The sequence below is a fragment of the Anomalospiza imberbis genome, chromosome 4 (genome assembly GCF_031753505.1).
Source record: "Anomalospiza imberbis isolate Cuckoo-Finch-1a 21T00152 chromosome 4, ASM3175350v1, whole genome shotgun sequence".
Taxonomy (NCBI): domain Eukaryota; kingdom Metazoa; phylum Chordata; class Aves; order Passeriformes; family Viduidae; genus Anomalospiza; species Anomalospiza imberbis.
Genome location: NC_089684.1, coordinates 64,495,766 through 64,519,601, shown reverse-complemented (window position 1 = coordinate 64,519,601; position 23,836 = coordinate 64,495,766). Strand labels below are relative to the sequence as shown.

At 33.5% G+C, this 23,836-nt stretch overlaps 1 protein-coding gene across 2 annotated transcripts in view; it reads left to right on the top strand.

Annotated features, from left to right (window-relative positions):
* The window catches only part of ARAP2 (ArfGAP with RhoGAP domain, ankyrin repeat and PH domain 2), a 110,069-nt gene that overhangs the window by 60,599 nt on the left and 25,634 nt on the right, over nt 1-23,836 (top strand). For both annotated transcript variants that reach the window (XM_068188843.1, XM_068188844.1), the window contains exons 15-24: nt 1,302-1,446; nt 3,685-3,787; nt 4,437-4,635; nt 6,663-6,726; nt 14,315-14,478; nt 15,942-16,154; nt 17,758-17,863; nt 19,711-19,858; nt 20,558-20,626; nt 22,886-22,960. In XM_068188843.1, coding sequence (XP_068044944.1) covers nt 1,302-1,446; nt 3,685-3,787; nt 4,437-4,635; nt 6,663-6,726; nt 14,315-14,478; nt 15,942-16,154; nt 17,758-17,863; nt 19,711-19,858; nt 20,558-20,626; nt 22,886-22,960 — 1,286 coding nt within the window. The remainder of the gene's footprint in view (nt 1-1,301; nt 1,447-3,684; nt 3,788-4,436; nt 4,636-6,662; nt 6,727-14,314; nt 14,479-15,941; nt 16,155-17,757; nt 17,864-19,710; nt 19,859-20,557; nt 20,627-22,885; nt 22,961-23,836) is intronic.

Below are 23,836 nucleotides of genomic sequence, written 5' to 3'. Positions count from 1 at the left end.
TCTGAGGCAGTTGACAGCCTTGCCTTCAGCACCGAGGGCTGAAAATTTAAGTGCTTGCTTATTGTCACAAGAAATTGTTACCCCTTTGTAGACTTGGCCCTAACGGTAAAAGGACTCTGAAGGAATCATTCAGTGCTGTGAATTAACCAATGTTTTATACCAACCAGGTGGAACACCTGGAAATACAGCCTTGTTTTTCATTATGTGTGTCTCAGTACAGGAGAGAGCCAACTCTGTGTGTACCGCTCATTATAGCGGCATCAGTGTTTTCAGCAGGGGTGCGTGCATTTTGAGGAGAGTTGTTGTTAATTAACAGCTGTTGATATCAGCAGGAAGAAAGCTCAAATGTTGGTGCTATTCTGATGTAGTGGATCAAAAAGTAAAGCTTAGAGATTTAGGGGCTTGAGTTTGATTTTGCTTTTGTTTCTGGTGTAAAAGGTTTTATGGAACCCTTTAAAAAGCCTCACTATTGCAAAATTGTCCTTGAGAGTTTAATAGTTTAATGAATATTGAAGTAGTGAGCTGTTTTGTAGAATAGGTTTTGGAAGATGGGGGGAGGGAAAGCTGGGGGACAAAAACCCTGAACATTCAAAACCTTAAAATTTGGTGCTCACCTCCCATAAGCTTATACGTTATCAAGCCATTTATCTTATGTTTATTTTAGTACTTAACATGTGTATTTATACAGTATCTAGATAGTACTAGATAGCAAATAGCATGATACAAAGAAATATTAATAAATAGTACTAAAATATTTATGAAATTAATATAAACCATATAGAAAACAAAAGAAAAAGCAATTGGATGAAATATCAGATAACATAGTTAGTATTTGCAAATTACAGGTGGTTTTTTGGTTTGTGTTTTGTGGATTTTTTTTGCCAGATCTGTTTTACCAAATTCTCAGAAGTACTTTGCCAGCTGTATAGTAATTTTTAGACTATGGAAAATTAAAAGAGTATTTTCTTTTAGGATTCATTCTGCAGTAGTGGAAACGGATGCACATCAGATTTTGTTCTAAGAGGTAGACATTATCTAGAATTAATTCATGATTATTTTCAGTAGCAAATAGATATTACTATGCTATGTCGTGTGTTGTATTCATATTTGAGGTCATAAGAGGAAGTAAACATTTAGTTGTAATTAAATATACCAAATGATTTATTGAAGGTGCTCTGCAGACTTTTTTCTCCATCTTGTGTGTGGCTGCTATGAGGCTCTTGGAAACAGAAAGCTACTTATTTAAAAAAAACCCCAAAACTTAAGGAAATCTGACCTTTCTATTATTTCTTTAATCACAGATTGCAACAAGAGATGGTGCACTTTGGAAAGTGGCTTTCTGAGCTACTATGAAAATGATAAAACTACCACTCCTAATGGTATGATTGACATCAATGAAGTTATCTGTCTTGTAGTGCACAAGTCAGACTTCTTTTTAAATAGAGGGTAAGCTCCTGAATTTGTATTTCAGTAAACAAACTGTTGATTTTTTCTTGAATTTTAAATAGGCAATTTAGAAAAAAAGCTGGTTTTATTTGGCTTCAAGACATTAGTGCTATGTGATATTTAAGGATTTTTTATAGTGATACAATGAAAATATTAGAGTAATTTAAAAAGACAGCTTAAATTAGATACATCTGTGTATTTTAAAATCTGCAATGCATATTCTCAGTGCTTGAAAGGTTCCATGATGATAAATTGAACAATTAATACTCATTTTTCTTTCTGGGATTGACCTCTGCCCCAAGCCAAAATTCTTGCATTGCTTCTTCCTTCTAATGCAGCAGACAAGAGCTCTCCACAGTGCTTCTGGATTTGGTCACAGAGGTATTGGTTTTTGAATTCCTTTCATTGCTCTGTAGCTGAGAATAATAGTGTAACTGATGAACATTTTTAATTGGAAGAAACCAGCTTTTTTTTCTGATGGGGTGGGAGGTCTTGTTTTTTCTTTTATAACTCTCTCACATCCCATTTGTTCATGAAAAACATCACATGGAGAGTGACCTAAATCTGATTCCAATGATACTCAATTTCTTTAGTGCAACATTTGTGCAATATGCTTTATATTTATATAATAGACTCCATAACACTTTCTTTTATTTTTGAACCTGTGTACATGCACCTAAAATAAAAATAACTTTCTATAGTATGATACTGTAATGCTTTTAGTTACAAAACAAAATTGTATGCAAAGAAAGCATAGTCTATTCAGTAGACTTCTGAAAAAGATAATGGGAGTGAAGGACTTAGACTACTACAGGGGAGAGAAATCCTGAAACATGGTGATGTCTCAATATGCTATCAATATGCTATCAAATACAGAGAAGTGACCTTCGCTATTCTGCAGTACCTCTATGATAAAGAGAAAAAATCACTTTTTTCTTCCATCTTCAAATCTAACCTATTGCTTGTTGCTTTTCCAAATGGTTCCATCTAGGGTAATAACTAAATTAAAAACCATGTTGGCTGAGTACTTCACTAATATAATAATTAACTTCCTGTTGTGCTTGATCTGTGATTGAGGAATTTTATGAGAAATTTTATTTAGATCTGGTATTTCATGTAGTGAAACAGCTGGTCCTTAAAAATGCCTATTCTTTTAGTCAGATCTAAGTGTTTATATAATTTTCAATGTGGCAATTGAAAATTATAGAAGTGACTCATGCTCAGTTCTCCACTTTTAGACAAATCTCAGTCTTCAGCATTGAAAGGAAAAAGAGTACTCCGTCCATTTGGCATCTAATGAGAGGTCACAGACAAAATCATACTATAAATTGGTGAACCAGAATTTGTAAGTTAAAGAGTGACCGACCCCAACTTCAGCACAATATTTGCTCTCCAGATTCCACACCAATTTAAACTGGTTTGCGCTTTCTTCTTATTTGTCCATTAAAAATTGAACAAATAGGGCTCATCTGCTTAAATAGGGGTATAATTTTTAAAAGGAAAAATACCCAGGAACCTCCCTTAAGAAAACTTTTATGCATTTCTTGAGCTACAGCAACTTCAAAGTATTCCTACTCTTCTTAGTGATGGCAGGTGATACAGTGACCATGCCTTTCACTCCAGCAGATTCAGGCTGACAGGAAAAGCCTCTTCAGTTAAAGGGCAGGTGGAGGGCAGGAACAGGTTGGTGACAAGAATAATACTCTCCATCTATGAGTGTTTTCAAGGCTTCTCATTGTGATAACACCTCTTTGAGCAGGAGATTAGACCAAATGACATCTAAAAGTCCCTATGAACCAACAATTCAACTTGTTTTCAGCTTCCCATTCAATAAGTTGTTATATTGTTGTTCAGCTTATATTAAAAATAGAAAAAAAATCTTCTGAATGCATCACAAAAATGTGCTTGATCAAATAACATGAGCTTGCAAAAGCAAAAAATTCCCTATGCATTTTTAATGATGATATGTAAACATTTTTATGCATTTTGGAATTATTCAAAAAAACTATTACACCATAGCCTCTAAACATGTGTTATTGACCTGCAAAGTACTTTGATCCTGTTGTATTTTAAAGTGCTTCATTATTAGCTAGGCTGTACTTGTAATATTGGAGGAGAAATGTAGATGGATTCCATTCCATACATATGAAAGAATGAAAAAATAGTGAAATAAGACACTCGTATGTCTACTCTTTTGGAAACTAAATACATCTTTGTTTCTTCTCTTACTTGCTTTAGGGACATCTTTACATTTGAAATATACTTACTGTCAGAACGTGTTTTTCTGTTTGGAGCTGAAACTACACATTCACAAAGAAAATGGACTTCAGCAATAGCTAAGGTAATACTGATAATTATCTTTTTCAGTTAGGCCAGGATCCTTGGCAGAAATAATAAAGTGCCATTGTTAGCTTAAAATCTTTGAGAAGCCATTATTGATGAATACTGATCTCTCCTGCATGTAAAGGTTTCTTGAGCAGCAGGAAGAAATAACTTTTGTGATTTAATGTTTGAAACAAGATAATAAAATAATATGTGAAAGGAATTTAAGCAGCATTTTAATGCTGATCTTAAGAATATATTAAACATGCTCCAGTATAAAGTCATGTACTCTATGAGTATATTTCAGCTAAGTTTTTTATGGTTGCAATTCTATTAAATTTATTTGCTGAAATAGAATTCATAAAGTGATGCCATATTTTATACTATTCCAAATGTTAAGACTCAAATTACTAATTAAATCAATGGTAATTTAAAAGCAACAATTTTTGAATTGTAGAGCATGAATGGAAAAAATGTTAAGTTTGATTTTATATTTGAAATTTAGTGTATCTATTGGATTATGAATGTGGGTTTTATATCTCAAAGTTTTGTTTATCTTTTTATTGTGACCTTCTTCCTAGAATCCTGTAGATTTGCAATATTTTGATTTTGTTTTTTAGGGGCAGAGGGTTTTTTCTTCATCTGACTCACCCCATTTTCTTTGGTAGCATTTTGTTCCCCCGGTGGCTGAATCATTGTTGGAGCGAGACTGTGACCTTATTGGGCAGCTGTACTACAAAGATTGCCATAACCTGGATCAGTGGAGAAAAGGCTGGTTTGCTATAGAGAAGTCGAGCCTTTATTTTTGTCTTGAAATGGAGGATGCTGAAGAAGATTCCATATATCTAAGGAGATTGCAAGAACTAAGTAAGATCATCTAGTATTCAGAAAATATTCTGTGGGATTAATTCACCGTTAAGGACATTTTTATTACATTTATAAGTAATAAATATTGGGGAGCTCAGTAACTATTCCTTTACGAGTCAGATGTTCTTCCAATTCTTATCTAAATATGGGGCTGGTTAATTTCTGTCTTGGGTTTTTTTTTTTCGTACTTTTTGGCACATGCCAGAGAAATTTTTCACAGCTTTAAAATGAATGATGACAGTTTTTGTTCCAGTTGCAGCAGTATCTTTCTTACAAGAGTACAGAATTGAATAATAATATACAACCTTTTGGGATTATTGTCTCATATTTTTGACAGGGCAGAAATATTCACTGCAGAACACATTCTTGAGATGATTGACAGGTCTAGTTTTAAAATACTCAAACATAGTGGAAAATTATAGTTCTCTTGGAAAACTGTTTCAAAGACTAATAGACTTCTTCTCCTATAGTAAAAATATTTGCTCAATATCACGATATGGAGAGATAAGAATATTTGTGCAAATGGTCTTCTATCACCAATTTTATATAATTGTTTGTAATTATGCTCTGAACCCACTTTTAAGCATATCTGCCCTACTTGTTTTTATATTGAACAAGGCAATATGTTACATAGAAAAATACATATAATTTGAGGTTTATAATAAAGTAACATAGAGAAGATAATTTAGCTCTTTATTGATGATACTCTTTATAAATGCTGACAGATTGTGGACTGTTTTGCAGGAGCTTGCCTAAATGCCATTGGGTTTTCTACTGTTTATTTACTGCCACCTTATATTTGGTGTAAATAACACCATGAAGGTGGTTTTTAATCAGGAGTGTTTTTATGCTTCTAGGTTTCTTTAACTTGTGAATACTTTTGATCCTAATTCAGAATTAAAAGATCAGGCATAAGGAGAACTGTTCCTGATATTTTTTTGATGATGCAACTGTAATTGCCTCTGCCAGAATCATAAGAGCATTCAAAATCTGTGTATATTATATCTCATGTATAAAAATGACACACTTTTGACTTTCAGTTGAGAATTTGTTTTGCTTGGGGTTTTTAATATTAGTTGTATTTCTTGGAAATATTATATATCCATACTCTTTTCTTTGATTTCTGCTTTCTTCAGAATATATCTGCTCCACTATTAATACTAATTTGTGTAAATTAAATTTGAAAACTAATGAATCATTTGTGAAAGTGTAGTAACTTAACTTCTTGATATTTGACTCAGTAAATATAGGTGAGGCTAGGAGTCTGTGTGATACAAAAACAGCATATAACATGCATTGTGTTATTGGTTTTCATTGCTATTTAGGACTTGACTCTCTCTGGGAATTAGTTGAAATAAGGTGTGGATTATATATGACACACACTTTGAGAAATTAAGTTTTCAGAATTTCAAATTAGTAAGCAGGTTATATTTAATTTACTGGTTTTAATTTAGTGCATGGTATAGTTTTTAATCAGTGCAACTGAAAGCTATCCAGATGTATTTAATGTGTTATGTACAATGTAGGTGTTTTACAGGCTGCTTTTTTTAGCAGGGATAACATAAGGCAACATAAAGAAGGGTGGCACTGATCTTCATGCTAAACAGATAACTTGCAATGTCTTATTGTAAATATGTGCAGCCATTAAGGTGCAAAAAGTAAATGGATTCCAAAATCCAGCTTACTTCTGAATCATTATGTCTTCTACAACTTGTATTTACAAGTTGGGTATAATAAAACACTGTAGCATGTTTTCACATTAAAAAGTATGTTTATATTTTCTTGATAATGTTTTGTGTTACTTTTTCTTTTAAATGTAAATGTGGTGTGGTATTTTGTGGAGGTTTTTTTTTTTTCTATTATCAGCAGTATTCTTTATTTGCAGAGTTTAGGAATTCCATGCTCCTTTTGCCACTGGAGATCACTTTGAAAAAAACATGTCAGTCTGTATGTGCATGCATGTGTGTGTTTGTCTATAAATATATGTCTGTGAGGGTAATATGAATGTGTATGTGTTTTGTTTTCAGCAACCAGCAGTGTGATGCAAAATGGAGAGAGAATAGATGTCCTGCTGCTCGTTGAGAAAGGAAGGTAAGGTTCCTATCTGAAAAAAATATTTGATCTCTTTTTATAGTGATATCTTAGCATTATTGTTGATAAGTTCTGGAGTTTTTTCACTTAGGGTTGCTAGCAAGAGAGTAAATTTGCAGAGTTTTTAAAGGAGGGAATATCTTTGTGCATTGATTACATTTTATGTCTGGGTCACAAAATGTTAACAAGCACTATTTAATTAAAAACTGTTTTCCCACTGAGAAAATTATTCCCAGATTAGTCTGCCAATAATGATTTCTTCAAAAGGAGATAACTCCTTTACGCTGTAAAAAAGAGTACCTCTTCGGAGCTTTTACTACAAACTATTTGAGATTTTAATCGTTCTTATGTCTCAGAATTCTGTATCTCAATCTGCCTAGATCAGGTTTGAGGGGATATGAATGAGTCCTCTGCTTAATCTTATTGTAATATCTGATCTCAGTTAACAATATACTGTCTAGGAAAAAGCATACTTACAAAGCAAACGTGATCCATATCTGCTTCCAAGTAAGTAATATTTGGCCGAGCTGACTGTGTCGTATTTATAATGATAAGGTTGGAACTTGAGATGAGGTAGGTATTTCTGCCTCAAATATTCAACAAATTCAAAGATGAAAGTAAAAATTGTGGAAGACAATTCTTGGTTTTTAATAGGTTGAGGCTGGTTTTATTTCAATGACAGGTTATTGGGCAAGAGTCTGTCTAAAGTGGTACTCTACTTATACAGTCTTTTGAGCAGCCAATAGTAGGTTAATAAATGAAGGGTGTTTTTCTCTTTGGCAAACAAAAAAACTTCCTTGATACTGTTGATGTCTATTCAGAATTGTAGTAGCTTGTCAGAAATGCATTGTAACTTGAGTGTTCTGAATTTTAACTCTAGGGTATTATATAAGTTTCAGAACTGAGTAAGGCTACGCAAGTTAGAAGGAAACACTTCTTCTTGTCTTTTTGGGAGGGCGTTCTCTTTTGTTTTGGGTTTTTTGTTTGTTTGTTTATTGGTTTGATTTATTTTGGTTTATGTTTGTTTGGGTTTTTTTTTCAAAAAAACATCTTAAAAGATGCAGTGTTAAATAAGCTACATACACCAAACACGGAACCTGAGGTATCCTCTTCAAGGTGCAGTCCAAAAGATGGATATAAACCATGCATATAATTTCATAGGTATTAATGCTGAACAAAACTTTTAGCTCCAAGTCAGGGTTTATAATTTATTTCATTAGAATATTTCTTTCAAGTGAGGGTAGGTTTTCCCTGAACCACTTCAGTAGTTTAAGGGAAATTCTGGACTATTTGAAAATAATTTCAACAGGGACACTGTCTGATTTAAGGTGGACATGAATATATTTAATTTTTCTTCACTGAAGTATGCCATAAGGAATTTAAATGCATAGTCTTCACAATATCTTAAGCATGGAAAGCCATATGGGGGTATAGGCTTTGGCATGGTGATTGTTTTTTAGGATATTACTTCAGAACTATCCAGGTGTGCAATGCAGTTGTATGAGATGGCATTTTAATGTGATAAGCAATTTAATGTGTGTGTGGAAGATGATTAAATATAAAATCACCTTTGTCTTTAGACTCGATTACTGTAAATGGAAATAAAGCCACTAATCCTCTTTGTGCTCCTCCAAGCTCTAGATAAATTAATACCTTGAGATGTCATCAGCATCAGCTAAATGAAATGTCAAAGTTTCTAGGTTTTCCTATTCTGTCTGTTATTTTGTATCAGTGCTTGTCTAATGTCAACTTTGGCACAGATTGATCACTTGGAAGAGACTCTGTGTAGCTGATGACTTGTTAATTTGTTAGTCACTTAAATGCAGGATAAATTATAAAATAAAGAAAGGGTACTATTGACAGAATTGAATAAAACAAGTAAGATTTTTCCAGAATTTGGAATAATTTAGGAGAAAAAAAAGATCCAATGACCATAAACCAAACCAAAAAAGCCACCCTCCTTTGCATTAAAAAAAAAAAAAAGTGGTGAATGCCTTAAAGTGTCTTGTTAAATTTTATTAGAAAACTTTATGAAAATTCCTTGAGGTATTTTTCTACTGACTTTCCGTTTCTTACATATACTTATGTCTTTTGTTTCAAGTCTCAGTCTTTGGGTGATTAATTAGGGAAAGTCACACATTTACATGTATCATATCTTCCTGTTTCACACCTTTTCTTTTACTTACTGTAGGTAAAAGAATGACTTCAGTTGTTACAAATGGACTTCTCACTTAAAACTGATTGCATATGCAAATAAACATTTTCAGAAACTATAAAAACTTCAAGTTTTACTGCTGAAATTATTATAATGTCATAAATCTATGAATTCTTGATTCTTAAAAACATAATAAATTTGGGATACAAAAATTTAACAATTATCTGATACATGTCTACTCAGAAGAAGAATTTACAATTAATTTTGGGACATAATGTACATAGTACTTTAGAGCATGTATAAAATACAAGAATTCAGAGACAATACCACCAAAAAAGGCATGTGAGATTTTCCCAAAATGTCTTAAATATTAGTTCAATCCACTCCTACCTTTTCTTTTTTTACCACCCCTTCCTTTACCCTGCTGTCTTCTTGGCATCCTGCTGTTCATTTATTCTTTATATGACATGTTCAGCTGATGATGTCTATCAGCTCAGAAATAAGAGGTGGCAATCATACCAGGTAATAGCATATCATCAGAGGCTGATCCACACTAAAAGGTCTCTGAAACCACAAGATTGATCTCATTTGAAGATTGTTGTCTTTTTTGAAGCTCAATGTACTCAATGTTTTGAAGCTCAATGTAAATTTTCATGATAATTCTAGATGACTTTTAATTCTACATTTTTTTTTCAGATCTCATGCATGTTAATGCTTGTGTTTGTGTATCTTCACTAAAGTAAATTACAGAACATGCTCTTTTTTTAACACCTACCTGAATTTTATTGCATTCTGGTCTCTATTGGAGCATATTATATGCACTGCTAGAACTGTATCTAACTCAGCTTGACTTCTCACAACACTGTGCTGTACAGTTTTACACCCTAATCAGATGGTCATTTGCCTCTTCTTGCTTTTCACTTTAATAGTTGAAATATTCTAGTTTCATAGTTGAAATGCTTCTTGACTTCTTGCTAGAAGTGGCAAACCATTTTAAGGTTTTCTGTGTTTGAGGCTTCCTTTGTCACTCAGAGTTGTCCTCTGATTTGATCCATATTCAGTTTGGATTTTTTCCCTTGATTTCTGCATTTTTAAAATGCTTGAAGTGACTGGCGATACTTGACCTTCTGTTGCTATCCAAACAGAAGTTGCATAGCATATTAGTGAAACAGCTATTCACGTGTAGTTCAGCAGAGGCCAACAGAGGGATCTGCACAATGAAAAGAAGAAAGTTGTCTGAAAACATCTGTATACAGTAGTTTATATATATATATTTTCTATATGTAGAATTTAATGCAAAATCTCTAATGCTACACTTTAAAGAAACAGTTATGCAGATAGTTCAGTTTCAAACATTTCTTATATTCCTCTGAAATAATTTAATCTCTCTTAGGTGTCAGTGAATGTTTTCAGACCTTAATGTAATCCAGATGGTGCTTTTCCCCCCTGTTATGCTTCTGATGTAGTTAGCTGTTTCTTATTATGGATAATAAACCTTCCCTACATACTGGCACAATTTCTTTAGGCTGACGGTTCATTCAATGCTTTATTCTTAACTCTTGGATGATAGCAGTAAGTTTTCTCATAAAATGCAGTTATGGGCACAAAATTCTAAAATCCAGAATTAATATAAACTTAAGAGTCAGATGAAAGGACTTATGCTTCCAATATAGCATGCTGGATGTAAGACCTTTCGAAGGGTCCCTTGAAGAAATACTGCTTGGTTACATTTAACAGTAATTTTTAATGGAACATCCATGCTTCAGTTGCAATTTGATTTTCCAAAATAATTTCATATCGATATTTACATTCTTAGTACCTCTGTTTTCAGACAGGTAAATTAGAATCATGTGGGAATTGCCAGAGGGCACTGAGTTGTGCTGATGTCTGTTTCTCACTCTCCCTGCCCCCTTACCCAAAATCACCTATTAGCACTGCTTCCTATTGTACAGCTGTGCAGCAAAGCTTATAGACATAGATAAAGCTAAGGGACTTTGCAGGATGGGTTAAGGAGAAATCTTTGCACTCTTGTGGATGAAGTGTGGTTGCATTTGTTGTCTGTCTGACTGCTGGGGCAGAAGGATGTGCTGGTAATCAACAATAAAGCTGTGTAGGTAGTGGTAGCTTCCTCAATGTTGAGACTCATTGATCTGCTGCAGTCACTTGTGCCAATTCAATTCTCTCAATTCACTAAGGCAGAAATCTTCGTTGGCAGGCTGCCTTGTTTGTTTGAATACTTAAATTATTAATTTCTTGGCTATGGACTGTATGTGCTTCACACAACATAGTAAAAATTCTGCCATTTTTCACCATGTCATTATTGCTAACTATTTGTTATGAAATGTGAGATCTTTATCAATTTTTAGAACTGAAAACATAGCACATGTGTAAACATACTATAGAAGGCTGTGCATTTGTATTGAAGGAATGCATTTTGCTTGAGTCTGTGGAAAATAGTTGGTAATCTGCATGGTAGATCTTCATAAACATTACAGTACAAATTCTTTCAATCATGATTGCTTCTATAAGCTCTTTAAATTTCTCAGTTTTGTGCTACATGGGACATCACTATATTTCAGCCTGTGTTTATGCCTAGTCTTAAGCCTTGGGTTTAATATTACTTTATATTTTGATAATGACAATTAGTTCAGTGAGAAATGCATGTATTTGTTACTCATTCTGTCTGAAAACTCTATGAAAGAGATGAACACAGAGGTTAAATCTGCAAAGTTATCTCCATTGTTTCATGAAGTTCTGTAGAAGACTTCTACTGTGCTAGAGGAAAGTTCTGCTCTTCTGCTGGGAATTATTTCCCCTGTCCTCTTCATTAATTCCAGGTTCAAGGAGATAAAAAATCCTTTACAATTAGGGGAAAAAGAAATTGTTACGTTTGTCTGGAAGGACTAAACTGAGAAGGACTGTTTTAAACATCTTATTTTTAAATTGTTTATGTTTTTCTGATTTAAATTTATTCCAGGTGTGTTCTCTCTCAGCCAAAAATTATTGAGGTTTGAGATGAGCTTTTTAAGCCACTTCCATGGGAAATTGACTGAGTTCTGGAATGTGTCTGGCACTAGTTTATTTTTTTTCCCCCTTCTTTGCTCTTGTGGTGCAAACGTGTCTCTGATTTATCTTACTTTTTGATGCCACCACTCTGGAGATTTTTGACTGGGCAAGTATAATTTTTTCAAAAATAATTAGTTGCCTTCTGTGAAGAATCCAGGTTCTGTGATAGCAGTATGATTTTCATATTTATATTTCTTACTAGCAAGTTCTCTTTTTGTGTTGGTCCCATGGAACTACAACTTAAACAAATACCACATTTTCTTTGCTAATTATTAAGTAGTCTCTTCCTCTGTAACTGAATTGAGCTCAACAGCTTCTCAAATTTTAGCAAACAGTGAGAACATCATCACTTTGTACTTCTGAAATCTTTTTTTCTAATGTGATGCATTGAGGGGAAGATGGAAAGATCCATAAAATACAAGGTGATCTTTTCCACATAGTTTAGGTATTTCATATATCACAACGATTGATTGACAGGCACATGATTAGACTTTCGTATCTCTATGAAAAATGCTGATAAGTTCATATGACCTTTGAAGTTCAGTATGGTATTTTTTCTCTCCTCCTCTGGTATCAATTCATTGATATGCAGCTGAGTTGCCCTTTTCTTGTTTAGAAGTAATAATATTTTCACTTTACAGTATGTGCTTTCTGTATATATTATAATTCTTTGGATAAAAAATAATCTGTTGAGACTTCCATTTATCCTTTTGCATAATACCATAATGTGAGTCCTGCTGTTCTGCAGGGGAAACAAACACCTAGTAATATGCATATATATGTACATTTCTTGTGTTGGAAAGCACCATAAATCTTTATAAATCATTGTCCTAACCTCTTCTGGTCTGTGAATAATAGTAGGAAGCAAGTAGAGTATCTTGCACTGTCAAACTTTTTTCTACTCACTTCAAACCTTTTACCTTCCTTGTATATGTATGGCAGTAGCAATACCAGAAAATGTGGTGATGTATTCTTTGGAAGGCATTGTTTGAGACCTACCTGTTTTGAAGGAAATTTGACAGCACTGACTTAGGCTCTCTCATTTTGCTGCAAAAATAGGAGAAGTTTTTTGAAAATTATTTTCCTTTTTGGTAGTGGAAGAGAGAGACTGTGTTTCTACTATGCAGGCTTATGTGGTCATTAACATGACTTCATTACTTCATTTGAAGTAATGAAATAAAGACTTCCTAAAAACATGATCCAGTGGGATGAAATATTTTAGTGTCCTCTACGCTGCTGCTCTATGGCTCAGTCTGTATGGTGGATCCTGAGAAAAGTTCAGATCCTGGCTGTGTATATGTAGTACATTGACTGCATCCCCACTTCCTACCAAGGTAGGAGTGCTAGAATGGAAACATTTATAAAAGCAAAATTGAAAGATATTAACAAAAAGAAATGAAATTAAGTATTCCCTCATAATATAAAATGCTTCCCCCACAAAAAAAATGAAATAATCAAAATAAATGTATTTTCTATTTACATGAAATTGTTTTTATAGAAGTTCAGCAGAGCATTTTGACTTATCCTAATTAGCAAATAAATTATCATTAGAGAAAATTGATCCCTTACATGTCTTTAGTGGGAGATAAAACAACGTATGTACAAAAGTTTGCTTACTATTTAAACACTTCAAACACCTGTTTATTACACACATGCATATGGTTGGACATACCCCCTTAAACTGTTCAATTTTGATATTTTCTCTTAGAAACTAGCTTGTCAGGGTGCCACACAGAAGATTACTGTAGCATGCTTAAGTAAAAGAGTCAAAACAAGGTTGGGCTTTGAGACACAGGCAAAGTGTTGCATTAATTTATTCTGCTTCAACTCATAGCTTTTTCATATATGTTCCTTAGCTATGTGGTAAGTGGGTGATCATTTTGATACTACTGTACGGAAGGGAGTTCAGTATGTCTCAGCTACTCTATAGAAGAGGTTGGTGAGTGTCTGGGGTGTTTTGGGGTGTGAATACAAAAGAAGGAAAGCTTTTTCCAGTGTTGAAAGTTGTCTCTAAATTTGTTTCCTTCTTAGCCATGGCTTGGACATATGAATGCATAATGTATGAGCAAAACTGAAGAAGAGTAATTACAATACTGGAAGGTTCTTTCAAAGGCTTGTGACAGTGTTTGTGGATCTTCTTTCATTTTTTAATGGTACTGGTAATACAGATGAATTTGGAAAAAAAAAAAGATGCTGTAACAATAGACCACTATCACAGCTTTATGTGCTGAAAGGTGCCTTGATGTCTTACTCCAAGTATATATATTTTTTTTTTTTTCTTTTCTGAACATCTGCTTTGTTGCCATGGTACAATAACATCAGTTTTTAATTTCTTTCCTGAACTCAAAATATTTTTATAATTTTCAGAACGCTATACATCCATGGCCATACAAAGCTGGATTTCATGGTCTGGTATACTGCAATTGAAAAAGCAGCAGGTACAGATGGTAATGCACTACAAGATCAGCAGCTCAGCAAAAATGATGTCCCTATTATAGTGAACAGCTGCATAGCGTTTGTTACACAGTATGGTAAGTAGAGTGGATTTTATTCAAGCTAAGATAATTTGTATAATACCTAAGTGCCCCCAGAACCAGGTACTATTGAATGAGTTTATACATTACTTAAAGTAAAACTATGCCCCTCATTAGCCTTGCCATTCTTTAATGGGATGGTGCAATACACTACCACATGGCTGAGAATGGCCATTTTGGGGAAATACAGCTTGGTAAATGCCCTTTATAGACACTTTTTTATTTTAAATTTTGTGTTGTTTACCTTATGAAACTCAGCCTTGGGGTTCACTGCCCTAGTGCAGGCAACTCAGCCCAGAAAATAAACTTCAAACCTGGAAAAGCTGTGGTCTGAACACATCTTGGAAGCTGGCATTAACTGGAGTTGAGTTCAGTCTTAGGCTGCTGTTTTTGCAGTGAAATAACCTAAGAATGTATAGTTGGTTACCATTTATTTAAGTAAATTTTGCCAGCATATCTTTCTGTGGCATTAGGTTATATGCAGATGATGTTAGTGTACTTTTACTACTGCAAATTCATGAGTTTTCTTGTGAGATTGCTACATGCATATCAACCCTATACAAATCTGTCTTTGGGATAAACGTGTCTATAACCTCTGTCAGTATGAGACCCCTAATTTCTATTTGAGTCATTGAAGTTTAACTAAATAACCTTCGGACAGGGCAACACTGCAGTATTGTAAATAGTTGTATTGTGGTTACACCTAGTGCCTAAAAGTAAGAAAAACAGCTTTTGCTAAATTATTTTGAATGATTAGCAATAGAACTCAAGTTTTAAAAAACAAAAGTTTTAACTACAATAACATATGCAGTGATTGAAGGTAGTCATGACTTCATTTTAAACTATACATTTTCTTTTTAATTTGACTTCAGTATTTTTTTTTAAACATATAAGAATAGTAGCTGATTGGTGTCTTCTAGAATGTGAGAAAAATCAGAAAAAAGGGTATTTTCTACTAACTTGAGGCTTTTAAGAATAAAATATTTCAGGTTGGGTGAAAGCAATAATACTTTGAGTCTTAAGCTGAGTTCATCCATAGAGTAATAAAATAAAAGGAGTTTTCTCATGAAAGCAGCTGTGTTTTATGTGCAATATAATACCTATAATTGAAACTCCTTCTCTTTGCTGGGCCTTTTGACAGTACTGTTTTAGGAAGCCCTGAAGAGATTTGGGGATTTGAAGTGCTGATAGAATGCTCTTGAAATAGTGATCCTAGGCTTGCTTACTATTATGATGAGTATTTTTACAAAGAGGTCTACTTGGGTATAAGAAGACTTGGCAGTGTTTTCATTAACAAAGGGAGTATCCGTAAAAGTTTAGAAAGATACTGTTAGGAAATGCAACCACATATAATTGTTTGGCAGCCACATATAATTTCCATATAAAGATGTCTGGAATTTTTGAAAGAATTCTTAATTTTACATTAATTTATTTTTCTCTCCTGTATTTTTCTGCCTTAGGTTTAGGTAGCAAGCAAATCTATCTTAAGAATGGTGATTCTTCCAATGTAGCCGAACTGCTGGAAAGCTTCAAAAAAGATGCAAGAAGTGTTAAACTAAGAGCAGGAAAACATCAACTTGAAGATGTGACGGATGTACTGAAAAGTTTTCTTTCTCAAATAGATGATGCACTTCTCACTAAAGAACTTTATCCATTCTGGATCTCTGCATTAGGTAAGGCATTCAATAACATTCAATACATTAAATGTTATATGTACATTTTCCAGTATCAAATTTGAGAGGGTTAATTTACTTACCCTGTGTCAACCTATGTTATTTCATAACTGGCAAAACAATGCAGTGAGGAAAAAAATATTTGAGGCATGGTTCCAATAGACACATGTTAATCAGAGACGATTTTTATAATGTTCTTTTAAAATGTTAGTTTCTATATTACAATATTTGCAAACTGCAAGAAACAAGTGGTTTCCCTGCCAAACTGTGCTATAAAATTGCAGGCACAGCAGTAAGAGATGCATGGAAAATGCTGACAGAATGTTAATTTCTATCTTAACGCATAGGAGTCACATATGCATATTTCTGTGTGGCATGTTTTGTCTTTATAAAGAGATATTAAAAACATATTCCTCTTTGATTTTATATAAGTTCAACTATATGGATATTGCTTTAATATGAGCCACTAGACATTCAGGAAATTAAAATATTATCAATATTACATATTTTCAACCTCTAAACTCAATTTCAAAGACTAGAGGAAAAAGTATTAAGAGTTTATTCACTTACCACATGATTAATTGCATCAGAAAACATAAGTTCTGAGGCAGTTTAGATTTGTCAGATCTTTTTAAAGGTGTTACAATGATTCCCCTTCTTGATCTCTACACATGGCTAAAATTCTCCTTCAACTTTACAACAGAAAATCTTGTCCTGCTCAGTGATACAGAAAGTACTTGTAGGAAGACTAAAACATTTAAGGAAATGGAATAGAAGGCCTTTAAACTGTTGTTTTGTTATTTACTTTTTCTTCCAATTACCAAAGAAACCAAAACATAGTCAGTAGGTAGTAGAGAGCACCATCAATCATCCAGAAGACTTCTGTGCTTTCTTTTCAGAAACTTGAGAGAAGCAAGGGATTGAGAAGGAAAAGCAAACTAGCTAAATACAATCTGCATTAACTTTGTTTATGCCCTGAGCATAAGGGGGCAGCACAGGGCGGCAGACTTAAGGTAGAGAGCGGTGGTTGTGTTTCAGATACTGTCATTCCCAAAACTGGAATTCCTGCCATTGACCTTGCCATTGTTCAGCTATATGTAACTTATTTATCAGCCCTTTCCCCTCGTGCTCCTCTAATCAGTCTTATATATGCTTAGATCCTTAAACTACTTTGTGCCTTCACACACTTTTCCAGTAAATATTTAAAATATGAATAGAGCTTTTCCTTTCTCATTGCTGGTAACTCTTAGAAGTACATTTGCACTTGTGCATACACAGTTGCACGCATACATGTACATGCACAAACTACAAATTATATATGCTTTGAGAGAAAATGCAATTGCTGTTCTGGGCTTTAGTCTTAAAGAGTGGCAAATGGTGCTTGAATATAGAACTGTCCCTCTTTATTGGTGTTTCTCTGAACTGGTGTACAATAGTAGATTTTTTTAATAGTATATTGTCAGCATTGCCTTTATGAAGAAGAGGTTGATTTCGTAAATAGCAATTTTAAAAGACTAGATGGTGCTGATACAATTAATGAGAACTGCTGTTGGTTTTTAGTGTGCATTGTTGTTAATGCTTAATGATTATTATTTTCTGGCAGATACGCAGAATGAAAAGGAGCGTGTGAGGAAGTACAGAGCTTTTATTCGGAGTCTTCCACCAGTCAATAGAGCAACTTTGGCTGCTTTAATTGAACATCTTTACAGGTCATTGCAAATAATGCATTGTAGCAGAGAAATTCTTATAATGTGTTCTCAGTATAACTCTACAATATATGAAATGTTATTCGTTTCATTAGCTAGTAATCACAAAAGCTTATCTAGTTGCAGCAATTAATTACTTTTGAATTCCTTTAATTGATAATGTGTTTTTTCTTTGGTTGTATTTTTAGCAGTAGATATCTATAAAAATCAATGCATTGGAACAGCCTTACAGAGAGAGAGGGCTGCCAGTGTATGTGTCCAAATAGAGTAATTTTTGATGTAGCTTCTTTATGCAATTTCATTTTACTCCAGTCTGCTAGTCTTCCAGAGGATTGTTGCAAATGGTTCTTGAAATTAAAATATTTTTTTCAGTGAAAATGTCCTTCTCCACAATCTGTTTTGCACATAATAACTTTGAGAATTACCTACCCTTTCTGTTTTTCATCAGTGCTTCATTTTACAACTGAGGTAAGTGGTAGAGAACATCCAAAATACAAACTTGTTTAAACACCAAAGGTCATGACTTATTCCTAGATCAAATAAGGGCCAGAAAATGTGTAAAAATAAGTGACAGGATGATTCTGAGGTGTCTTGGTTAAATAGTACAGGTCTATGTTATATCATCTATTGAACAAGTCAAATTGTATTTTTGGTGAATTGCAGTGAGTATAGAATGTGTAGAAACTTCTCTTTACAGCATGTCGTATTTGGAAATTATGGTACATAGACGGGTACATAGCCAATGTAATTTAAAAATACTTATGTGATTATGAAATTGATTGGTGCCCTTATTTGGATAAAGATTGTACTACATCTTGTGTTTAAAAATGTTCCAAGCTGTCCAGTTAGAAATATGATGTTGCATTTGTTCTGAAAGTAGTATGAATTAATGCATTTAATGGACAAAATTCTATGGTAGTTTAAAGTGTTTGCCTCTAAAAGAGGGCATGTTATGTAAACAACAGAACAGATACGAAAGCTTTACCATAGGGATAGGAAGTAAGAAGGACCTAATTTCTTTCCACATTTTGTTTGATCTTTGATCTCAAGTTTGTAGGATATACTTACATTACATAATATAGTGAAACTGTATTTGGCATTGGTTTGGCCTCACCTGGAGCGCTATGTGCAGTTCTGGGGTCTGCAGTTAAGCATATTAAGGTGTTTGAATGCATCCAGAGGAAGGCAACAATGCTGGTGAAAGGGCTGGAAGGAATTGCCTGTGAAGAGTGGCTGTGGACTGTGGGCTTTCCTACTTCGAGAAAAGGAGGCTGAGGGGTGACCTCATTGCTCTGTGCAGCTTCCTGAGAAGGGGAAGGGGAGAGGGAGGTGCTGATCTCTTCTCCCTGGTATCCTGTGGTAGGGTGCATGGAAATGGTTCAAAACTGCATCCAGAGAAGTACCAACGTCATCAGGAAGTGTTTCTTACTAAAAGGGTGGTCAAACATTGTAACAGGCTTTCTAGAGGGATGGTGGATGACCCAAACCTGTCACTGCAGATGGACAGTGCCTGTAGCAACATGCTTTAGCTTTTGGTCAGCCCTTAAGCGATCCAGCAGTTGGACTAGATGATTGTTATAGGTCCCTTCTAACTCAGGTATTCTATTCTGGTTTTATTGTTTTCTATTCTAAGTAGTTTTGATATCACTTGAAATGCAGTTAGAAAGTTTTCGTTTCTGTGATTAGAAATAATGTATAAACACATATTAAATAAATAAGTAATAGTACATGTTTTCATTGCATTTCATGTAGTTACCTTTTCTGAAGTGCTCTCCATATTCTGTAAATGAGCCTCAGACAATCAAAGGAACAATGAAACTGTCTAAATATGTTTATTTTTCCTTCAACAGGGTGCAGAAGTGTTCTGAAATTAACCAAATGAACCCTCAGAATTTAGCCGTGGTGTTTTCTTCATGCTTCTTTCAAACTAAAGGCCAAACTAGTGAAGAAGTCAATGTAATTGAAGATCTAATTAAAAATTATGTGCAACTTTTTCATGTAGGTATCTTTATGTGTATCTTATCTGCTCAGATGTTAGAGATTCAAAATTACAAAAATCTGCTTTAAAATGGTCTTCCTACTGGTTCAAGAGCTGAGGATTTAAAGGATTTTTGAACTCTAATTCAGTGGATGTTTTTCTTTGGTCTGCTTTAGAATTTATTTCCCAGTTAGTTTAATCTGTGTAGGAAAGACTGTTTATGGGATGCTGTGTGCTACTGTTTTCCAAAATGATGCTCATTCTCCTTGCTGTCGAAAGCTTACTAAATTTAAGAAAATGTTATGATTATGACTATTAAAAATAATGCTTCTAATCAAATTTTATAGGCCTGATCAGAAGTGAAGCATGGAAGGATTTTGTGTTCTTAGTCTCTGAGCTGTGATTACAATTTGTTTTGTTCCTTAGACCCAGAAATAATGTTAAATCCAATTGGACAGAAAAGCCAACAATTTGTATTTGCCATTTTGATTTGGAGTTGACTGTGCCACTATAACATTGTTTTGCAGTTTTTCATTGATTCCTCTCTGTTTCAATATCCAGTATTCCGTGACGTTTATAATAATGAGTCCCATCATTGAAGAGCTGTTTCTGACTGATAGAATATTTTGCATACCTGCTTCTATGAGAACATGACTGGTGATATTGGCAATTGTTACCATAACTATTATTAATCACTCCAAAATTATTTGTTTATACAGATAAATGAAGACCAAGTCAAGCAAATGGACATAGAGAACAGTTTTATTACAAAGTGGAAAGACACTCAGGTAAGTGTCCAGTTAGGCATGGATAAAAGGGAGTGAGGCCTTAACATCTCTGCATATAGGTGTGGGTGCTCTTCTGTTCATCACTGACACAGCATCACCCCATGCACAGTTGCTAAGTCATGCTTGAACCAGGTGCGAGATAAAGTGGCTCAGCTCACCTTCTTACTCTCCTCATCAGTTCTCCACAGCAGTTTGCCACAGGCTTCCAGTTAGGGTTAAAACAATTGATGTGGTGCAATTGAGTGATGTAACAGCAGCACTGTAATCATGTAAGTGTCATGGGTAATTGACAACTTAGGCCTCAAGCAGCTACAATTAAGAATTTTAAGAGTTCTTTACATTTAACATCTAATAGTCGGACATCATTGCATCAAAATGTGTGCATATATGTGGGAAAATCAGTGATATGGATACTTAATACTTTGGAACATATAGGTTGCCCCAGTACTATTATCTCTGGTGATACAGAATGTTCAGAGAACAACTGAACTGAATTTCTGCTGAATTATTCAAAGTTCACATGTCTGAAATGTCACCGCAGTTCTGTTCCAGGTGGCACTTCATTAGTCGCTTTTCATTTTCTGTCCACCATATACTTATGCCAGCTGTTGCAGTAATTTACATCACATTTTCTCTCCATACGGCTGTTTATGTGAGCCCAGTGGAAATCATGTGTCAGCTTCATTCTTATTTCAACCTTTTTCTGTAATATCATCTGAAAAGCAAATTTTATAACTAAATGAGCCTTTTTGAGTCTGTGCCACTATAATTAAACAGCTTTCTTCAAAGTAGCTTTGTAATGCTTTTCCTCACAAATGTTTCCATTAGTTTTCTGTTCTCAAAGACGAAACTAACTTAAAAGTTGCTGTTTTTCAGAATGTGAATGTTCTTTAAAATTCAGCCCTGCCAGTTATTTTTCTATAGGAATGTAATCTTATCTTCTGTAAATTGGTCAAAATGTATCTCAAAGCTCAACTGTTTATATATATATACATATATATATATATATACGCACACATATATATATATGTCAATATATATATGTTTCTATATATTTTTCTTAACCTTTTCTTCCGTTTGTAGTAGTATATAAATAAGTAGCATCACTATCAATACCTTTATCAAAAATGAAGACACAAATTGTTATCTTAGTGTTAATTTGATTAATAATTCTTTATATTTGCCTATTAATAGAACGGTACACCTTCTGGTGAGTCCTTGTTTCTGCCTTAGTTTTTCTTCCTATGCTCTGATCATCACTTATTTTTTAGGAAATACTTTTTGGTACTGGAGATGAATTGCAATCTTTTGAAGATGCTTATGACTTTACTAAAAGGGAATTAGAGCAGGCAAAATATGAGACATTTTTAACTTTAGAAAAATAATTTCTCATCTATGAAGATAACGCTATTGCCATAGATGAGCAAACCTAGTAACAATGGAAAATATTACATCCCTTCTTATAAATCATAGCTTTCGTCATGATCATAAAATGTTGGATTTACTGCCTTTCTAATTTCTTTCTGAGTTATTTGTTGTTAGACATTCTTAAATTACATTTGTCTTGAGTATATGAAATTATTATACATGTTATAAATTTGCTGTATCTGATTATTCCACATTAGCCTTGTGTGCAAAGTCTAGCCTTTTGTCAAACAAATTTGAAGATCTATATTTAACAGAGGTTGATATCAAGAACATTTGTTTTAATTCCTTCTTTAATTAGGTAATGACAAGTTTTCATTGTGATTAAGAATCATAAATACAGTATTTGTAGTAATGAATTTTTATTTTCTTGATAGGTACATATACCTGTGTGGCTGAAATAGTCTGTTATTTGTAATTTTTCATCACACTTTTAACTAAGTCATTTTGGGGTTACAATCCTTTTTCATTGTTTTAAATTCTATTAATCTGTTTTGATTCTGAAGTGAACCTGAGTAACCTTCAAATCAGAGTTACGGGTCTGGCACTTTAAGATACTGAGATACACTCATGTCTTAGCCTTTGTAGTCTTAAATGTAAATTTAAAATTTCCATTTATGCCATGTCTCCCTTAGTTTTCCTGCTCTTGAATGTATATTTGTAAATTAATGTTAATTTTGTTTGGTATGATTGTGTTGAATTTATTCGGGGTTTGGATTTTTCTCCCGAATCTGTGAATCGGTATTTTTTTCCTTAGACTAATTAAATAATTGTAATGTCCTTACTTAAAATGGTAATTTTTAGCAATCAATTTTTTTAATTCTTTCTTTTTAGGTTTCCCAGGCTGGAGATTTGCTTATTGAAGTATATGTGGAAAGAAAGGAGCCAGACTGCAGTATTATAATCAGGGTTAGTGTATAAAAATGATACAGTAATTTTTATTACGCAATTTTTCTTGAAGTGTATCACATTTATTTTAATACATGTTTTTGTATAAGTACACAATGAAAGTATGAATTTATTTTTATCTCTGCTGTTTTAAATATTTTGTTTTAGAATTTGCTGTGTTGCCTATATTATGTAAAGACTGATAATTATGCATTTTTGAATTTTTGAGAAAAATTTGAAGAAAAATGAGGCAATTTTAAAGCGGAGTTGTCTTGTTTTAGTTTTGCTGTAGTATACAACAGTATAAATTTTCCCAACTCTGCATTAACAAATACACAATGAATGTTGGTTTTATTTGATAGTTAAGACCAATGAAATGACATTCCTCTTTTCTTTTTGTCTGTGGATTTCTTCTTTCTTTAAGTGTTAAGAAACCAAAGCTTGTTACTAACTATAAGAGGGATTTTTGAGCTTTCTATTTAGAAGTGTATTTAAACACCTGCATCTCCATATAGTAATGTTCTGTTACTTTTTATTACACTTCTGGTTTTGTTTCCTTTCTGTTCTGTTCAGCACATCGCTCCCAAACACTTTTGTTTGTACATATAAGGCGTATGTGTTATACATAGATGGACATATGCACATAAGAAATGCTTTTTAAAATAGAAATAAAAATGGGAATATGCATCGCTAAGATAAAAAAAATGGTGCTTCTCTAATGTTTATCTTTGCACACCCAAGAAAATATATCAAAGCTATTTTTTTCACAAATTTTTCTGGGGTAAAGAAAATGAATTTAAAGCTACCAAGTTAAGAGTCATCTTAAAAATATAACTTAATCTTATATAAAATATAACTTAATAATGTATAATCTTATAGAATAAAAAAAGGAAAACT